The sequence below is a fragment of the Populus nigra genome, chromosome 13 (genome assembly GCF_951802175.1).
Source record: "Populus nigra chromosome 13, ddPopNigr1.1, whole genome shotgun sequence".
In the NCBI taxonomy this organism is placed as follows: Eukaryota; Viridiplantae; Streptophyta; class Magnoliopsida; order Malpighiales; family Salicaceae; genus Populus; species Populus nigra.
The window spans coordinates 14,443,273-14,457,761 of record NC_084864.1 but is presented as its reverse complement, the minus strand read 5'-3'; the positions used below and the strand labels follow the sequence as shown (position 1 = coordinate 14,457,761).

At 34.3% G+C, this 14,489-nt stretch overlaps 1 protein-coding gene and 1 pseudogene across 1 annotated transcript; one reads left to right on the top strand and one right to left on the bottom strand.

Moving 5' to 3' along the window:
- The first annotated feature begins 403 nt into the window (after positions 1-403).
- Positions 404-2,925, top strand: LOC133670848 (glutathione S-transferase F11-like; annotated as a pseudogene).
- A 1,958-nt stretch (positions 2,926-4,883) lies between these two features.
- LOC133671189 (probable inactive receptor kinase At1g27190) lies at positions 4,884-7,197 on the bottom strand. The gene has a single exon (XM_062091850.1). The coding sequence runs from the start codon at positions 7,049-7,051 to the stop codon at positions 5,231-5,233; it is 1,821 nt and encodes a 606-aa protein (XP_061947834.1). The 5' UTR covers positions 7,052-7,197; the 3' UTR covers positions 4,884-5,230.
- Between the last annotated feature and the right edge of the window lie 7,292 nt (positions 7,198-14,489).

Below are 14,489 nucleotides of genomic sequence, written 5' to 3'. Positions count from 1 at the left end.
TCTACCCTGTATCCTGTTCCTGGCTATAAATAATCTTACAAGCTATCACCATGACTGACTCCTGCGTAGGTGAAGAGAGTATTCTCTTAAAAAACCACTGACGTCCACGCCATTTCACACAACATTCGCCATTTTTTATTGTTCAAGATGACAGGCAAGTGACAGTGCCACGACTGCCTGCTAGAAGAGCCCACTGGTCAGTTGAGCTAGTCCTTTCTCATTATAAGCTACTTGTCAGGCAAATCATGTGATATGCTGTACACGAAGAAAATAAATATCCCTATCACCCTTACCACGATTTACATATCACTACAGCATCGATCTCCCTTACCATTTTATTAGACTCTCTCTGCGCTTCTTTTGGTTGATCCTTCTCGTTCATTATGCTAACTTAACTACTGAAATGTCCTCTAAGAACATACGAGGGCTTGCTTTGCAGGTAACCCTCAGCTCATTAATCCATTATCAGTCGGGGAAATGGCCATATATCCACTTGAACTTTCCTGCAGCTTCATTAACTATAAAGCATAACAGCAATACAGTGGCCAGTTGAATTGAAATCTGCCTAAAAAGAGGTCACTGGTTGAGGGTGGGGTCAAGAACATGTGCTCATGCAATCAAAGGACACGAGTAGTGCCCCTAAGAAGAGCCCACTGGTAGACCGTAGACGGTGGCCGGCCCTAGTTCTTGTGGTAGAAGTGTCCTTTTTTAGACTAATATATATCTATATATATAACCAAAGATATTTTACTATAAATTAGATAGGCTAGGCTTGCCTTCTAAAGAAAGGAGTGGAATTTGATCATGAACATGTTGATATCTTGATTCTGGCGAGCAGAAGCTACCTGAATTCCTCCTCAAACAGGTAGAGAGTAAGTTAGTGCAAGAATGAATACCTATACATGTAAAAGAATTATATTTATTTAATTGGTAAAGATATATTTGAACCAACTTACATGCATGTCAATTGCAACGAAATCAAGGAAATTTAATTTCATAATTATGTTATATAAAAAATAAGATCATTTGATATATTTTAAGAGAGAAAAAAAAGGAGTAAAAAATGAAAAGGAATGATTTTAATTCTTGTTTTACAGGTAATCTTTAATGATTGCTTGTGATTGTACAGTGAAATAATTAAATCATGAAAGTTATTGGAATTGTCACAATGTTTTCTTCTTGTTAGGGTGGTGTGTGGTGTTAGCAGTGAGATAGTTTGTCGCCAAGGGTGTTTTTTTTCTAGTTTTTTTTCTTTTCTTTCTCATCCTTTTAAAATTCATGCTGGTCATTCAACATTTCAGAGTTATTTTTTTATTTATTGAGATTTTAATTTTAATTCTTATTCTTTTGATTTTTAATTTTTGTTCTTGGGCTTTTTATTAATTTCAGTCTATTTTTGATTTCATCATTCAATCCTAATTTATTGCATATTATTTTTTCTAATTTGATCTTTATTTTTTTTACTGTTTTTTGTCCTTTTGTTAAAAAATTATTAGTTTTCTCTAATTTGTTTTTTTATTTCAATTTTAATCCTTATTCTTTTAATAACTATTTTTGTTAGGAATCTTTTTGTAAATTTGATTTTTTCCTCTCATTTCTTCCTTCAATACCTGATTGGTTGGAAATTAGGTTTCATGGTTTTTCCAGTCTAACGATCTGAGTTACAGGTTTGAAAAGTTGACATGGATTGATATTTTATTATTATTATTAACTTTTTTTTATTTCATCATTTGGCATTGTTTTTTTTTAAATAGGCTTTATGATTTTTTTTTATTTTTTTTCTATCGAGTTATTCTGATTTCATGATCTAAGCCACATGTTTGGTGAATTAACTCAAGTTGGCTTGACTCTGTTTATGGGAACACTTCTTTTTCAAAGAAATTTTCATCTTCTTTTGGTTTCATCCTTCAAAATTTAGTTCTTTTTTAAATTAATCTTCATTATTTTTCTTGTTTAGGCTTTTATTGGTTATCTCATTAACATAATCCAGGTAATGGGGTTTGGTAATCTTACCTAGTTTTGATTGTTTTTTTTAGATCCTTTTTGTTTGTTGATTTTTTTTTCCGGTTTCATCCTTCTATAATTGATTTGTTGGGAATTAAGTTTTATGATTTTTTTTCTATTCTTTTTATATATTGGGTTAATTATCCCGCCCTTATTACCCGAGCTACAATTTTGTTAAGTTAACTCAGGTTGACTCAAGTTATTTTTTATTTTTTTAATTCATTTTTGTTCTTCCATATTTATTTAGCTAGGAATTAAGTTACATTGTTTTTTTCTTTTTGAATTTTTTTCATGTTATAGTGATCACTTTTTTTATTTGATTAATTTGTTGTAATTATTTTTTTATATAATCTAATTAAAATAAAATCAATCTATTCGATCCAATCGGATCTATAACTCGAGTCACAATTTTTTTTTCTTTCTTCTTAACATCATTTATTTATTTTTTAGAAACAAAATAATTCGGCCTCCTGGAGCATGGTTCCACGGATCTAGTAAGATTCTAGGCAACCAAGTATGCAGACCGTGGTCCAAATCTACTTGGAACTACACTAGAAGAGAAAGCTCTGGTAGATCAATGGCTAGAGGTTGAAGCCCACAATTTCAATGATCTGGTCTTTAAAGTTGTGATCCTCCCAAGAAGGGGGCCGAAAGGTGACTCCAAGCTGGCCGAAACTTACCAAGAGGAAAAGCCAGAGAAAGTTTTGGATGTGTATGAGCAAAGGTTGTCTAGAGAGCAAATATTTAGCTGGAGAAAACTTCAGGCTTGCTGATTTAAGCCGTCTTCCTGCCACTAGATACCTAGTCAGTGAAGCTGGATTAGGGCACTTGGTGAAAGAGAGAGAGAAAGTGAATGCTTGATGAGAAGACATTTCAAGCAGGCCTGCATGGAAGAAATTGATTAAACTTGCTGGCTTCTAGCCTCCTACTAATACAAGTTTGTTAGGCAATTTGCTTATGTATAATGTGTTTTTCTTTTTCTTTCTCTTTCTTGGTCCTGCAATGGGTCGAATAATGTCGGAAACGATGCAAATACTGACGAAGTACCTTCTTCAGTGTCTCCCGAGACATTATAAAAGGCGTCAACCGGCAACGAAGGGATGTTTAGACCCTAATCTATCACAGGAAACATTAGAAAATCATGTCCAATTATTGGCAAAATGAAGTGTTTTTTTTTATTATGATTTTTTAAACTGTGCTGTTGCCTGTTATCGGTCATCCAACGCAAGTTCACATGCTAAATCTGAAACTTGCCATGTTTTTCTATCTTCTATATCATGGCCTGCGAATGAATTTCACCATTGGAGCTTCTCTGCCCTTCTTCTACAATAAAGCATAACAGCAACAGAGTGGTTGAATTGAAATCTACCTCAGAAGAGGTCACTGGTAGACGATGGGGTCAAGAACATGTGCTCACGCACCAAGGACACGAGCAATGCCCCTAATCCAGGCACAGAAGAGACATACTACTTGCATAGAAAGACGTACAGGATGTATGCATAAAGTTTGCTCAGCCCCACATGCTCGTTTGGGTTCAAAAGGCACCATTCATGGTCCCAACCAAAAAAGCCAGGTCAAAATCAATGCATATGATCCAGACAATCTTGACTTTCGAACTCACTCTTTTTCGGACTAGTATAAATGTTATCACGAGAAGGTTGTGCTTCTGAGATGTAAAAGAATCTTCTTCATCTCTGTTGAGGATTTATGAACTTAATAAAATTGACCAGGACCACGAAGTTGGAGATGCCAGTGGAAGATTAATATGGTCACGGATTAGGGATACAAATACTGCTGCCAAAGGTTGGTTCCAGAGTTGTTCCTCCACCTCCCCAGAAGCTCACTGACACTAATGTGTTTGCGGTAGTTTTTACATTTATGGTTTGAAAAAATAAATTTTTAAAAAATAATACATTGTAATTTATTGTTATCAAGGTTTCGAGAGAGTTTACCTATATAAAATTATGATACGTGTTGATTAACCAAATTCTTTAAAAAACCATGATCAGAACAAAAAACAGTTTCAAACACATCAGCAACCTCAAGATGTAACATACTCCTAATTTTGAGCTTGAAGGGATTCACTTTCTATCTCCTTGTGGTTATAAATAAATAAATCTACTGAATTGCTGCATAGTTACTGAAATAATCCAGAACCAGAACATTCAAGGCATTTTAGGAGATAGCCTGTATGGATCAGTTAAAGGTACTGGGTGTCTACATCTCCAGCTGCAGTGGAAGACTAATTTTGGGGCGGCATGATCATAGCTTGAGGAGGACATTAAGGACAAGTGCTATCTTAGCTCTATGATTTTTGAAGGAAACTTATCTTTTGGGATCAGTTGGTACTAAGAGCAGTTTCAACACAGAATCTTAATAGGCAAGACAGTGAAACAGAGCAGGCATAGCAATGGCATCGGTGTAGTACTGGAGAACTTGCTCCATTTCCCCTAAAGATCATTAAACCTTTTTGATGATATTAGAGAGAAATGGAGACATACCATGCAGGTGAATCTAGAATTCCTAAACTATGCAGGTGAATCTTCATTTGATTTGATTTGCACACGCATAATCCAAGCATAATCCAAGCAGGTGAATCTAGAGGCTAGAAGAATCTAGAATTCCTAAACTATGCAGGTGAATCTTCATTTGATTTGATTTGCACACGCATAATCCAAGCATTGCAAAATCATGCAAGGTGAAAATGAAAACTTTTAAGTTCATTGAACAATAAATATCAGAAATCTTGGGACATCAAGAAACAACAGATCTGATCATACTGATCATGGATAGAACGCTTCTCAGATATGCAGACATATCAATTTCTCACGATTTGGCAAAATATTAGCGTAAAAGACAACCACTTACACAAAAAAAAATTCAACAAATACATGAAAATAGAATATAGAATATAGGCCATCCCTTATGTCACATGAACATAGCAACATCTTCAATGATTAAGAAAAAAAGCTTTCCCAGTAGAAACATTCTACAAATGACAGATCAATTCAGAAGTTTTGCAGGGGGGAAATGAGAAATTTCCTAGGCTACATAGAAGGTACGGTACTGATGCCTCATGTAATGTACATAATTATCCAATAATCAAGCACAATGACGAGGAGCATACCAAAGTCTTCCAAAACATAGCATGAATGCAAAGATGCCAATATGCTACTATTTTTCTTCACAAGGATAAAATTTTTTTGTTCTTCTTGTTCTGCCTATGCTACTCCTTGTAATCAGGATCTGGTTTGCCAAAGATCAGTGGGAATTCATCGTATTGATCAAAGAAACCATGTTTCTCAGCCAAACCCTTCAGAGACTCATAGACTTGGTACATTGAAGGCCTGTCCTTGGGCCTGGAAACAACACAGCTCCAAGCAACCCTCAAGAACTGCATAATCTCATCATCATGACCTTTCCCAGTTAGAGCTTTATCAATGGCATCCTTGCTTCGACCAGTGCTCACCAATTGATTAACCCAATCCACCAAATTCCCTTTGAATCCTTCCTCTTCATTATTGACATCTAAAGCTTTCTGTCCAGTTACCAACTCCAAAAGCACAACACCAAAGCCATAAACATCACCTTTCAATGAGGCAACCATTGTGCTGGAATACTCAGGAGCAATATACCCAAACTCCCCAAGATCTCCATTAACATAAGAACTATCATTAGAATCAGGAGAACTAATCAACCTTGCCAACCCAAAATCAGTAATCCTTGCATCAAAATCATCATCAAGAAGTATCACGTTGGAACTAATATACTGGTGAATATAAGGTGGATCGCACCCATGGTGAAGCCAAGCAAGTCCTCTTGTTGCGCCAACACCAACCCTCACCCTCGTAGGCCAATCCAAAACACTAGACTGACTAATACCAAATCCACTTCCATGCAATTGAGAATACAAAGTCCCATTAGGCATATGCTTATACACCAAGAGCTTTTCCACTTCAACAGCACAATAACCTAACAATGGCACCAAATTCGGATGCCTAAGCTCCCCTAACCTATTCATCTCACCCCTAAATTGCTTCTCACCAAGTTTGCAAGCATTAAGCCTCTTAATAGCGAGACTAGATCCATCAGGCAAATCCGCCTTATACGAATCCCCAGTTCTCGTTGAAATCACAATATTTTCAAAATCAAAACTATTAGTAGCAGCCAAAATATCAGCCAGCTTGATCTTAACAATAGGTTTTTGAAACAACGTCACTTGTACTAGCTTATGTGACCTAAGCAACTCAATCCAACTAGGATCATCACCATTACCGCCGCCGCCACCAGAACCTCTCTTTGTCTTACCTCCCCTAACAAACAGCCACCACCAAATTACAAACCCCAAAATCAATGACCCACCAGCCCCAACAACCCCAGCAACAATGATAATGCCAAGACTCTTACTACTCAACCCACCACACTTCCCTAGCGGCTTACCGCACAACCCATCATTCCCATCAAAAGAATCCTTCGAAAAAGCCCCCAATTCATCCGGTATCGAACCAGACAGTTCATTAGAAGCCACTGAAAACGTTTTCAACCGATCAAGGCGACCAAGACCAAAAGGAATCGAACCAGTCAACTGATTTCCACTCAAAATCAAATTATTCAAGAACTTACAATTCACAATCTCCGGCGGGATCGGACCGGAAAACTTGTTCCCGGAGAGATCAAGAGAGACTATATAAGGCAACCAGTTACAAATCTCAGGTGGGATCGGCCCTGAAAGATCATTTCTTGAAAGATCCAGTGTTGTTAAGCTATGACAGTACTTGAGAGACTCCGGTAACTTGCCTGAAAGCTGAAAAGACGATAGCTGAAGACTGATGATTCGGTTCTCCTTCTCGTTCCAGCAAGAAACACCATTGAGTTTACAAACGAAAGCAACTGAGTTGTTGTTGAAAGTCCAGGAAGTGAGTCGACCCAGTGGGTCAGTAAAGGACTTCTTGACCCCTTCAAGACAGGTGATATCATCTTCTATGGAGAAAGATAAGGCGAAGAGGGAGAGTAGTAGAGAGAGGGAAATGAGGGTCTTCTTCTTCATTTCTTAAAAGTAGAGATCTTGAGGTGTTTGTAGAGAGAGAGTTAGGGCTCGTTAGTGAGAGAAGGAAGAGGAGAGAAATGGATGGCCATTGATTGAGTTGGAGGGGGGTTCCTATGGACATGGTGTTTGCTTTTTTACAAGACAACCTAAGCTGTTAAAAAAGGGGGAGACTGCAAGTAATCACATGAAATTGTTTTTTGTATTGAGTCACTAAAGTCCTTGTAGTTTGACAATTAGTCTAACTTAGTCCTTTTTATTAAAAAACCTATAACATAGTCCTTTGACTCGTGTTTCCCATTCTGTTTTTAGATTATGAATAAGGGGGCCGCGGCGTGATGCGGTCTATATTTTGCTCTAAATATAAATTTAAAAGTATTTTATTAATTAACATATATCAATTTTAGTTAGAGGTACCTAATTAGAGAAAAATTTTCAGGAGAAGACAAAATTTATAATTTTCTAGTTTTAGGATTAAAATTAAAAATTATTAAAAGGGGTTGAAATTTTTTTTTCTTACCGCCGAGGACCTTGCCAATCCTCTAGTTTGCATGGATTCTACTAAAAAACACTCTCTTAAAATCTTAATTAAAAAAATTATATTTATTTTTTATATTATTTTTTTAAATTACAACTATAAAAATATTACAATGTTGAATGAAGTCAATTTTTGAATACTAATATCAAGTCAACCTTTCAAATTCAGCAAAAACAATCTACTTATTTTAAAACCGGATAAATTCGTAAAACGTGATTTAAAATTTAAATTATAAGAACTAAATATGAAATATATCACTTTGAATATCAAGAAAATCTCTTCTTAAAATTTGACCATTTTATTTTATTAAATTTCTCTTCTAATTTTGATGTTTCACTAGAAAGTTAATTCATCAAAATGATGCGTGCGGGGGTTAAGTGAAAGAACCAACAAATATTATATAAAGATAATGGTAATAAGAAATCAAGGGATCAAGTATAGATTTTCGAAACTGAAGGACCAAAGTTATAATCAAGTTTCCGCTAAGAAAACAAATAAAGTTAAAATCTAGGGTCTAAAGAATAATTTATCATTTTATTTTATCCATAGTACCATAATGTCATGACTTGTAGACAAAGTGATCACAACCACCTCTATTCAATTATTAGATAATGGATTAAACAAATTAATTCAATTCAAGTTGACATGAATAAATTTAAAATAATATTATTACTTTTAAAAGAAATTAATTAGATTTTGATTGGGTTACTAATTTATCTTTTTTATTTATTAAGTTTTACTAAGTTAATTTTACACAGTTTGATTTTAAATTTAATTTAAATTAAATCTAGAATTAATGAATATATCATGATGATATGTGAGATGAGGTTAATTTGTATATTTTTTTTAAATCAAGTTTGTGTTTAGAAAATAAATAAAGTTAAAATCAAGGGTTTAAATAATAATTTATCATTTTTAAATCCATAATACTAACTATAGCATCATGACTTCTAGATTGACTAGGCTATCCATGATTTTGAAGTAAAAAACAAATCGAATAAAGCTAAAAACTTTAGCTTGATTTGAAAGAGTCCACTTACCAGCCAATAGAATCAAATGCAATTTTTTCACAAATTTAAAAAAAATAAAAGAAGTATATTTTGACTTTTTATATGAATAGATAATTTTACTTTATCAAATTTAGTTTGATATAAAACCTCGATTACAATCAAGTAAATTAAATTAAGTCAATTTTTTTATTTTAAAAAAATCAAAATAGTGTTTTTATTTAAAAAAATCAATAAATTTTTTATTAAATTATGAATTGACTAGTCAAATCAACTAATCAAATAAAATTAATTTCAAATCATATTCAATTCAGAATAAATAATAAATCCTTGATGTATCATTTATTTATTTATTTCATGATGCAAAATAACTTCATTTTGGCTTATATATCAACAAAGACATGTTGGTTTTTTATATATATATATAATCTTAAAATCATATGATTTCCTAAATAGAATAACTTCATAAAATCTTTTGCTCATCCAATTTAACCTCACCACCTCCTCTCCCCGTGTGTAACAACATTAATGATCACAACTCTATACGATGATCATAAAATCAATGCACCACATATAACAAACACAGCCTTAGTTCATGGCAAGTGGGAATCTCCAGACAAATAAATTAATTTCTACATCAAACAGTTGAGGTTGTGGCTCAGATAAAAAATTGATTTTAGGGGAGGTCTGTGGACTTTAAAAAGGGAAGACTTGGTGTGGGCTCAACGGTCTTCGTCGTCGACATGGAGTATGGCATACGGAGGAGGAAGAAATGGCTGCCATTTTTTCTGGTTATTTCCTAATTTGGTTATTTCATTGCATTGCATTGATGATGAAATGAGCTATATGCTGACTTGACCAATTCAGATTAAAACTGAAATCGAGTAAACTCCCTGATGTTAAGTTGACTCAAAGTTTTGTTGCAGGTGTGCTCGACGACATTGTTGCTGATACAAGTTCTATTGATCATACTTTTATAACCTAATCCTAAAACTTAATAGCCCTGAATCGTGTGCTCGTCTTCAACCCATCAGGGCTTTGCAGTGTTGTTTTCAAAACTATTTCTAAAACTATTGCAAATAGACTTGAAACCATCAATTCTTCATAAAATTATCCATGTGCATGCTTTTACTCGTGGCCGGTTAATTACTGATAATCCCTTGCTTTTGAGTTATTTCATTATAAGAAGATAAAACCACTGGGAATCAAGTTTATTTGGGTTAGTCTTGAATCTCTACTTTCTCCTGTTCTATCATCATTAATGGCGAGCCTGGTCAACCCGTCTTCTCCAGGGTATCTTTATCTTTTTAAATGCTATGTTCAGAAGGCCTCCTTCGAAAAGTAGAAATGGAGGGTATCCATGGCTTAGTGCAAACGAATTGCTTTAGCACACGCCTTTACTCCCAATTTCTGTGTAGATACACGCGCATGATTTTTTCCATCACACAAACTTATTTTCTACGCGAAGACACGACACCACGTTTTTACACAAATGGTGCATGCCACGTTACGCCATGCCGTCGTTTCCACCAATGGTGCTTGCCACCATGGTTAACCAGTAGATTATCAGCTCCACAATTAATGTTCATCGCCTATTTCTCTGCTAATTGTATGTCTAAAGGCATACAGTCACCAAGCAAGATGGCGGAGAGACGAAGGCCATACAATCACACAGACACAAACACACAGATCACATTCTAGCATAGAGCCACAAAGGCATACAGAACCACACAGATACACATTCTCTAGACCCTCATTTTATTTTTCTTCCAATTCATCATTCCCTCTATATCTACTGATTTAAGCGATGAAGTTCAACTAATCTAGGAATAGAGCTCTTGAGTTAAATAATTGGTTAATCAATTAATCCTAATAATCTCGTTCATTCTCTTCATTCTCTCTAGGTAAGGTAGTTGATAACTTCGTGCTTGGCAGTCCAATATGACTTGTGGCTAGTACCTACAGAAGGTTTCTTTTAATCGAGGTGGGGACTCTCTAATGCTTAAATAAGTATTTTTTTAAAGAGAGAAAATACAAGAATATTCTAGAGAGAGATACTTTAAAAATATATATACAATAGAGAATGAAGATTGTGAATCTTTGTTCTGAAGGTCTCATTATGTTTTTATATTCCATGAGTCTTGTTTTTTTTGTAAAAAGAAGGGTCTAAAATGTAATCTTATTCTGATAACATTTAATAAAGGATAAATATCTCTTACACCTGTTTTAATGTTTGATGAAAATATAGTGGGTCCTTTAAGGGTTTTTATACACCTAAAAGATGTAGAAAAATTAAGGTTCTAGACGTCAAATATAGCTAAGTCCATGGAAGTTGAGTTTTTCCCTGAAGTTAGACCTGAAGGAGGTTGGTCATTCTCTTGGGTGTGCCAAGGAAAAATAGTCGTTACCTTATATATACTTGATTAATTGTCAACTCTCAGTGTCTTGGAACTAACATGTTTGTTAGACACACATTACTTTAGATTTGGCTAATTATCAAGTTCAAGTACTTTGAGTTTAACATGTTTTTTGAATTCATGTTATCTTGGACTTGACTAACTGCGAAGTTCAAGTGCACAATGAAATTGGTTAACTGCCAAGTTCAAATACCCTGGGTTTGATATATTTGTCAGACTAACATTATCTCATTTTCTTGGAGAGGATTGTCATTCCCTTGGGCTTTCCAAAGAGGGATGCACGTTTTCATATACGCGTTAGTGGCATGACACACTGCTAAGTCCCTTAGTGTATGGGTTTGGTTGACGCCAAACCTAGCATGTTGGAGCTTGACACACTGTTAAACCTAATCGTGATTGAGTCTGACTAGCGCTAGACCTAACATTTCTAGAGCTTGGCACAATATCAATCCTTTTCTTGAAGCATGCTCATTCCCTTAAGTGTATCTAAAGAAAGAGGGTTATAAGAATTTTTTAAGCTCGTTAAAAATAGGTTTATCACCATGTTTTCAAAGGAGACTGGTTTTCAAGAATAACTCAACATGCATTCAGTCGGGGAATCAAATTTTTATTAGTTTTTTTACGAGTCGATCAATAACCTTCTCTTTGCTTGTGCTTAGATTGCGGAGGCCAATGGATTGATTCGAGTCATTGAGGATTATGAGAATGCATCAGCTCAAAGAATCAACCTAGATAAATTAGAGTTCTTTTTTAGCCAAAGTATGCAAACTTACCTTCGGAATCAGCTCCAACAGGAGATGGGTGTTAAATCAGTTGAGAGACATGAGAAACATCTAGGTCTTCCCTGCATGTTGGGTAGATAAGAGAAAGTATTTTCAGCTCAATTTGGGAAGGATGAGCAAGAAACTTAATGGTTGGAAGGAAAAGTGTTAAGCTGCAGTGGGTAAAGAAATCCTCGTCAAGTCGGTAGTGCAATCCATTCCAACATGCACCGCGAGTTGTTTCCTCCTTCTATGGCAGTTCGCAATGAGATTGATTCTTTAACAAGAAAGTTTTGGTGGAGTAACTCTGGTGAAAGCTGTGGCATTCCATGCTTAGCTTGGGATAAGGTATGTATGGGCAAGAAAAAAGGTGGATTAGGATTTCGAAGCATCCCTCAGTTCAATGTTGCTTTACTTGCTAAACAAGGATGAAGATTGGTGACTAGACTAGATATTCTCTCATATCACAAGTCTACCGAGCTAAATATTTCCTTACCACTGACTTCTGGCATGCATCGTTGGGGTCCGAGCTACACATGGTGAAGTATTTTGGCAGCCAAAGAACTTCTAAAAAGAATTTGGAGATGGGTTATCAATAATGGGAGTCCGGTTAACATTTGGATTAAGCCATTGGGTATATCTCGAGATCTGGTTAGTGATCTCATTGATGTGGAGAGATGCTGTTGGCTCACTGATACCCTACAAAGCCAGTTCAATTAGTTTGCTGATTTTCATATCCTATCTATCCTTTTGAGTTCTCAATTTCCAGAGGATAAAATGGTTTGTCATTTGTTTAAGAATGTCGAGTATACTATTCATTCTGAATATCACATTTTAATGAGGCACCACTCAATCTCACTGGAACTCTGTCCTACCTAGTTTCAGGCTATGGTTGTTTTTCTAATGCACCGCAAAAACAAATAGGCTCGATGGTCTGAGTTATGGCAGCTTCTTATCCCTCTGAAAGTTAAGAATTTTTCCTGGCTTGCTGTTCATGACATTCTGCCTACCCGTTCGAGCCTACAAAGATAGTGTATGGGTGTGTTGAAGATTAATGTTGATGCAGCAATAGGAGTTAATGCTGGCGTTGGGTTAGGAATTGTCATTTGTGATAGTCTATACCAAGATATGCTCTTTGCTTCGATTTCCCACAACGCTCTTTAAATCTTGAAGCCGATGATATTCATGCAGGATTAGTCCCAGCTAAGGACATGGGTTACCAAAAAATCACAGTGGAATCTGATAGTTTGAATGTGATTAATGCTTTTAGTTCATTGGAGAATGCTGGCACAGCTCTTATATTTGGATTTTCCGTCACTTTTATGTATCATATTTGTTAAAAGAGATGGGAATGTTGCTGCTCATGCTCTAAGATTGATAGCCAATCCTTGTATTTTTCTTAGAATTTGTGTGGATGATGTCCCTGACTCTGTTTTCATCGCTTATACGACTGGATTCTCCTTTAGTTTAATGTTGTGCTGTATTCCAAAAACAGATAAATGTAGAATGCAAAATATAATTAGGGACAAGGATGGTTGTTCACACTTGGATTTTAGTACCACTTGTGCTCATGCTTGTGTTTGATAAAAATCCAAGTCTTTGGAGGAATCTTTTGTTAAAAAGAATTTGTGTCCATGGTAATTGAGTTTGATGTTTTATATTGGAAAGTTCCATTGTTTTCTTGATTGATTTTGAATGGTTCAATCAAATATAAGAATATTTATTTTTTAAAAAAATTATTTTAGAAATTCTAGAGAAATTTTAAATAAAAAATTACAGTTCAGTAAGTATATCAACTGAGTTTGATTTGAAACTAAATAAAGATCATGAAAGAAAAAAATATCGATGACACACTTTACAAGCAAAACATAAAGAGTTTGATGAATTTGATAACAATAAAGATAAATATAATGTATTTAATAAGTCTTGTTAGTAGATATATGAAGAATGCAATAGAATTTTATTTTTTAACTGCTAAAAAAATACTTTATTGCTTGAAATGTACTATAGTTACCGAAAGATATTATAGAGTGCGAATATATGAAAGATCAAGATAATAATAAAAAAAACACTTATGAAAATGTTTTTAATGCTTCGTTCAAGATCTATTTTATGGTATTAAAAAAAAAATCAAGTATAGCTTTATTTCCGATGAAAATTGAATTTATAATCGCAACTTCATATAAATGTTAAGCGATATAGTTGAAGAAAATTCTTGAAAAACTTGATTTCAAGAGACAAGGCTCTAAAGTAATTTTTTTGTAACAATAATAATTAAACTCCCTAAGAATCCATATCCATATTTATATGGTAAAAATATTCATATTTATTTGAAGTTTCACTTTTTAAAAGATCTCACATAGGATAAGGTCATTGAGATTATTTATTGCAAAAATAAAGATCAAGTTGTTGATATATTCATAAAATTTTTCAAATTAGAATCATATGTGAAGCTAGGAGATTATTTGGTATATGCATTCAAAAAGAAAGAGTGTTCTTTATTGTTAAACTGAGTGTTAAAAATATCAATTTAAGAGAGAAATTGTTAGATAGAAATCTTAGCTTAAGTAAGAATTTTTTATAAAAAAAAGATCTGTGTTAGAGTAATTTTTTAGAATTTTTATTTAATTAGATAATAAAATTCCAAATTAAATTATGATAGTTAAAGATATAATTTTCTTATAAATGTACACTAAGTACCATTGTAAGATAAATTTA

What these genes read in the sequence shown, in the direction of transcription:
- LOC133671189 (XM_062091850.1), bottom strand. Translation starts at nt 7,051, where the DNA reads ATGAAGAAGAAGACCCTCATTTCCCTCTCTCTACTACTCTCCCTCTTC.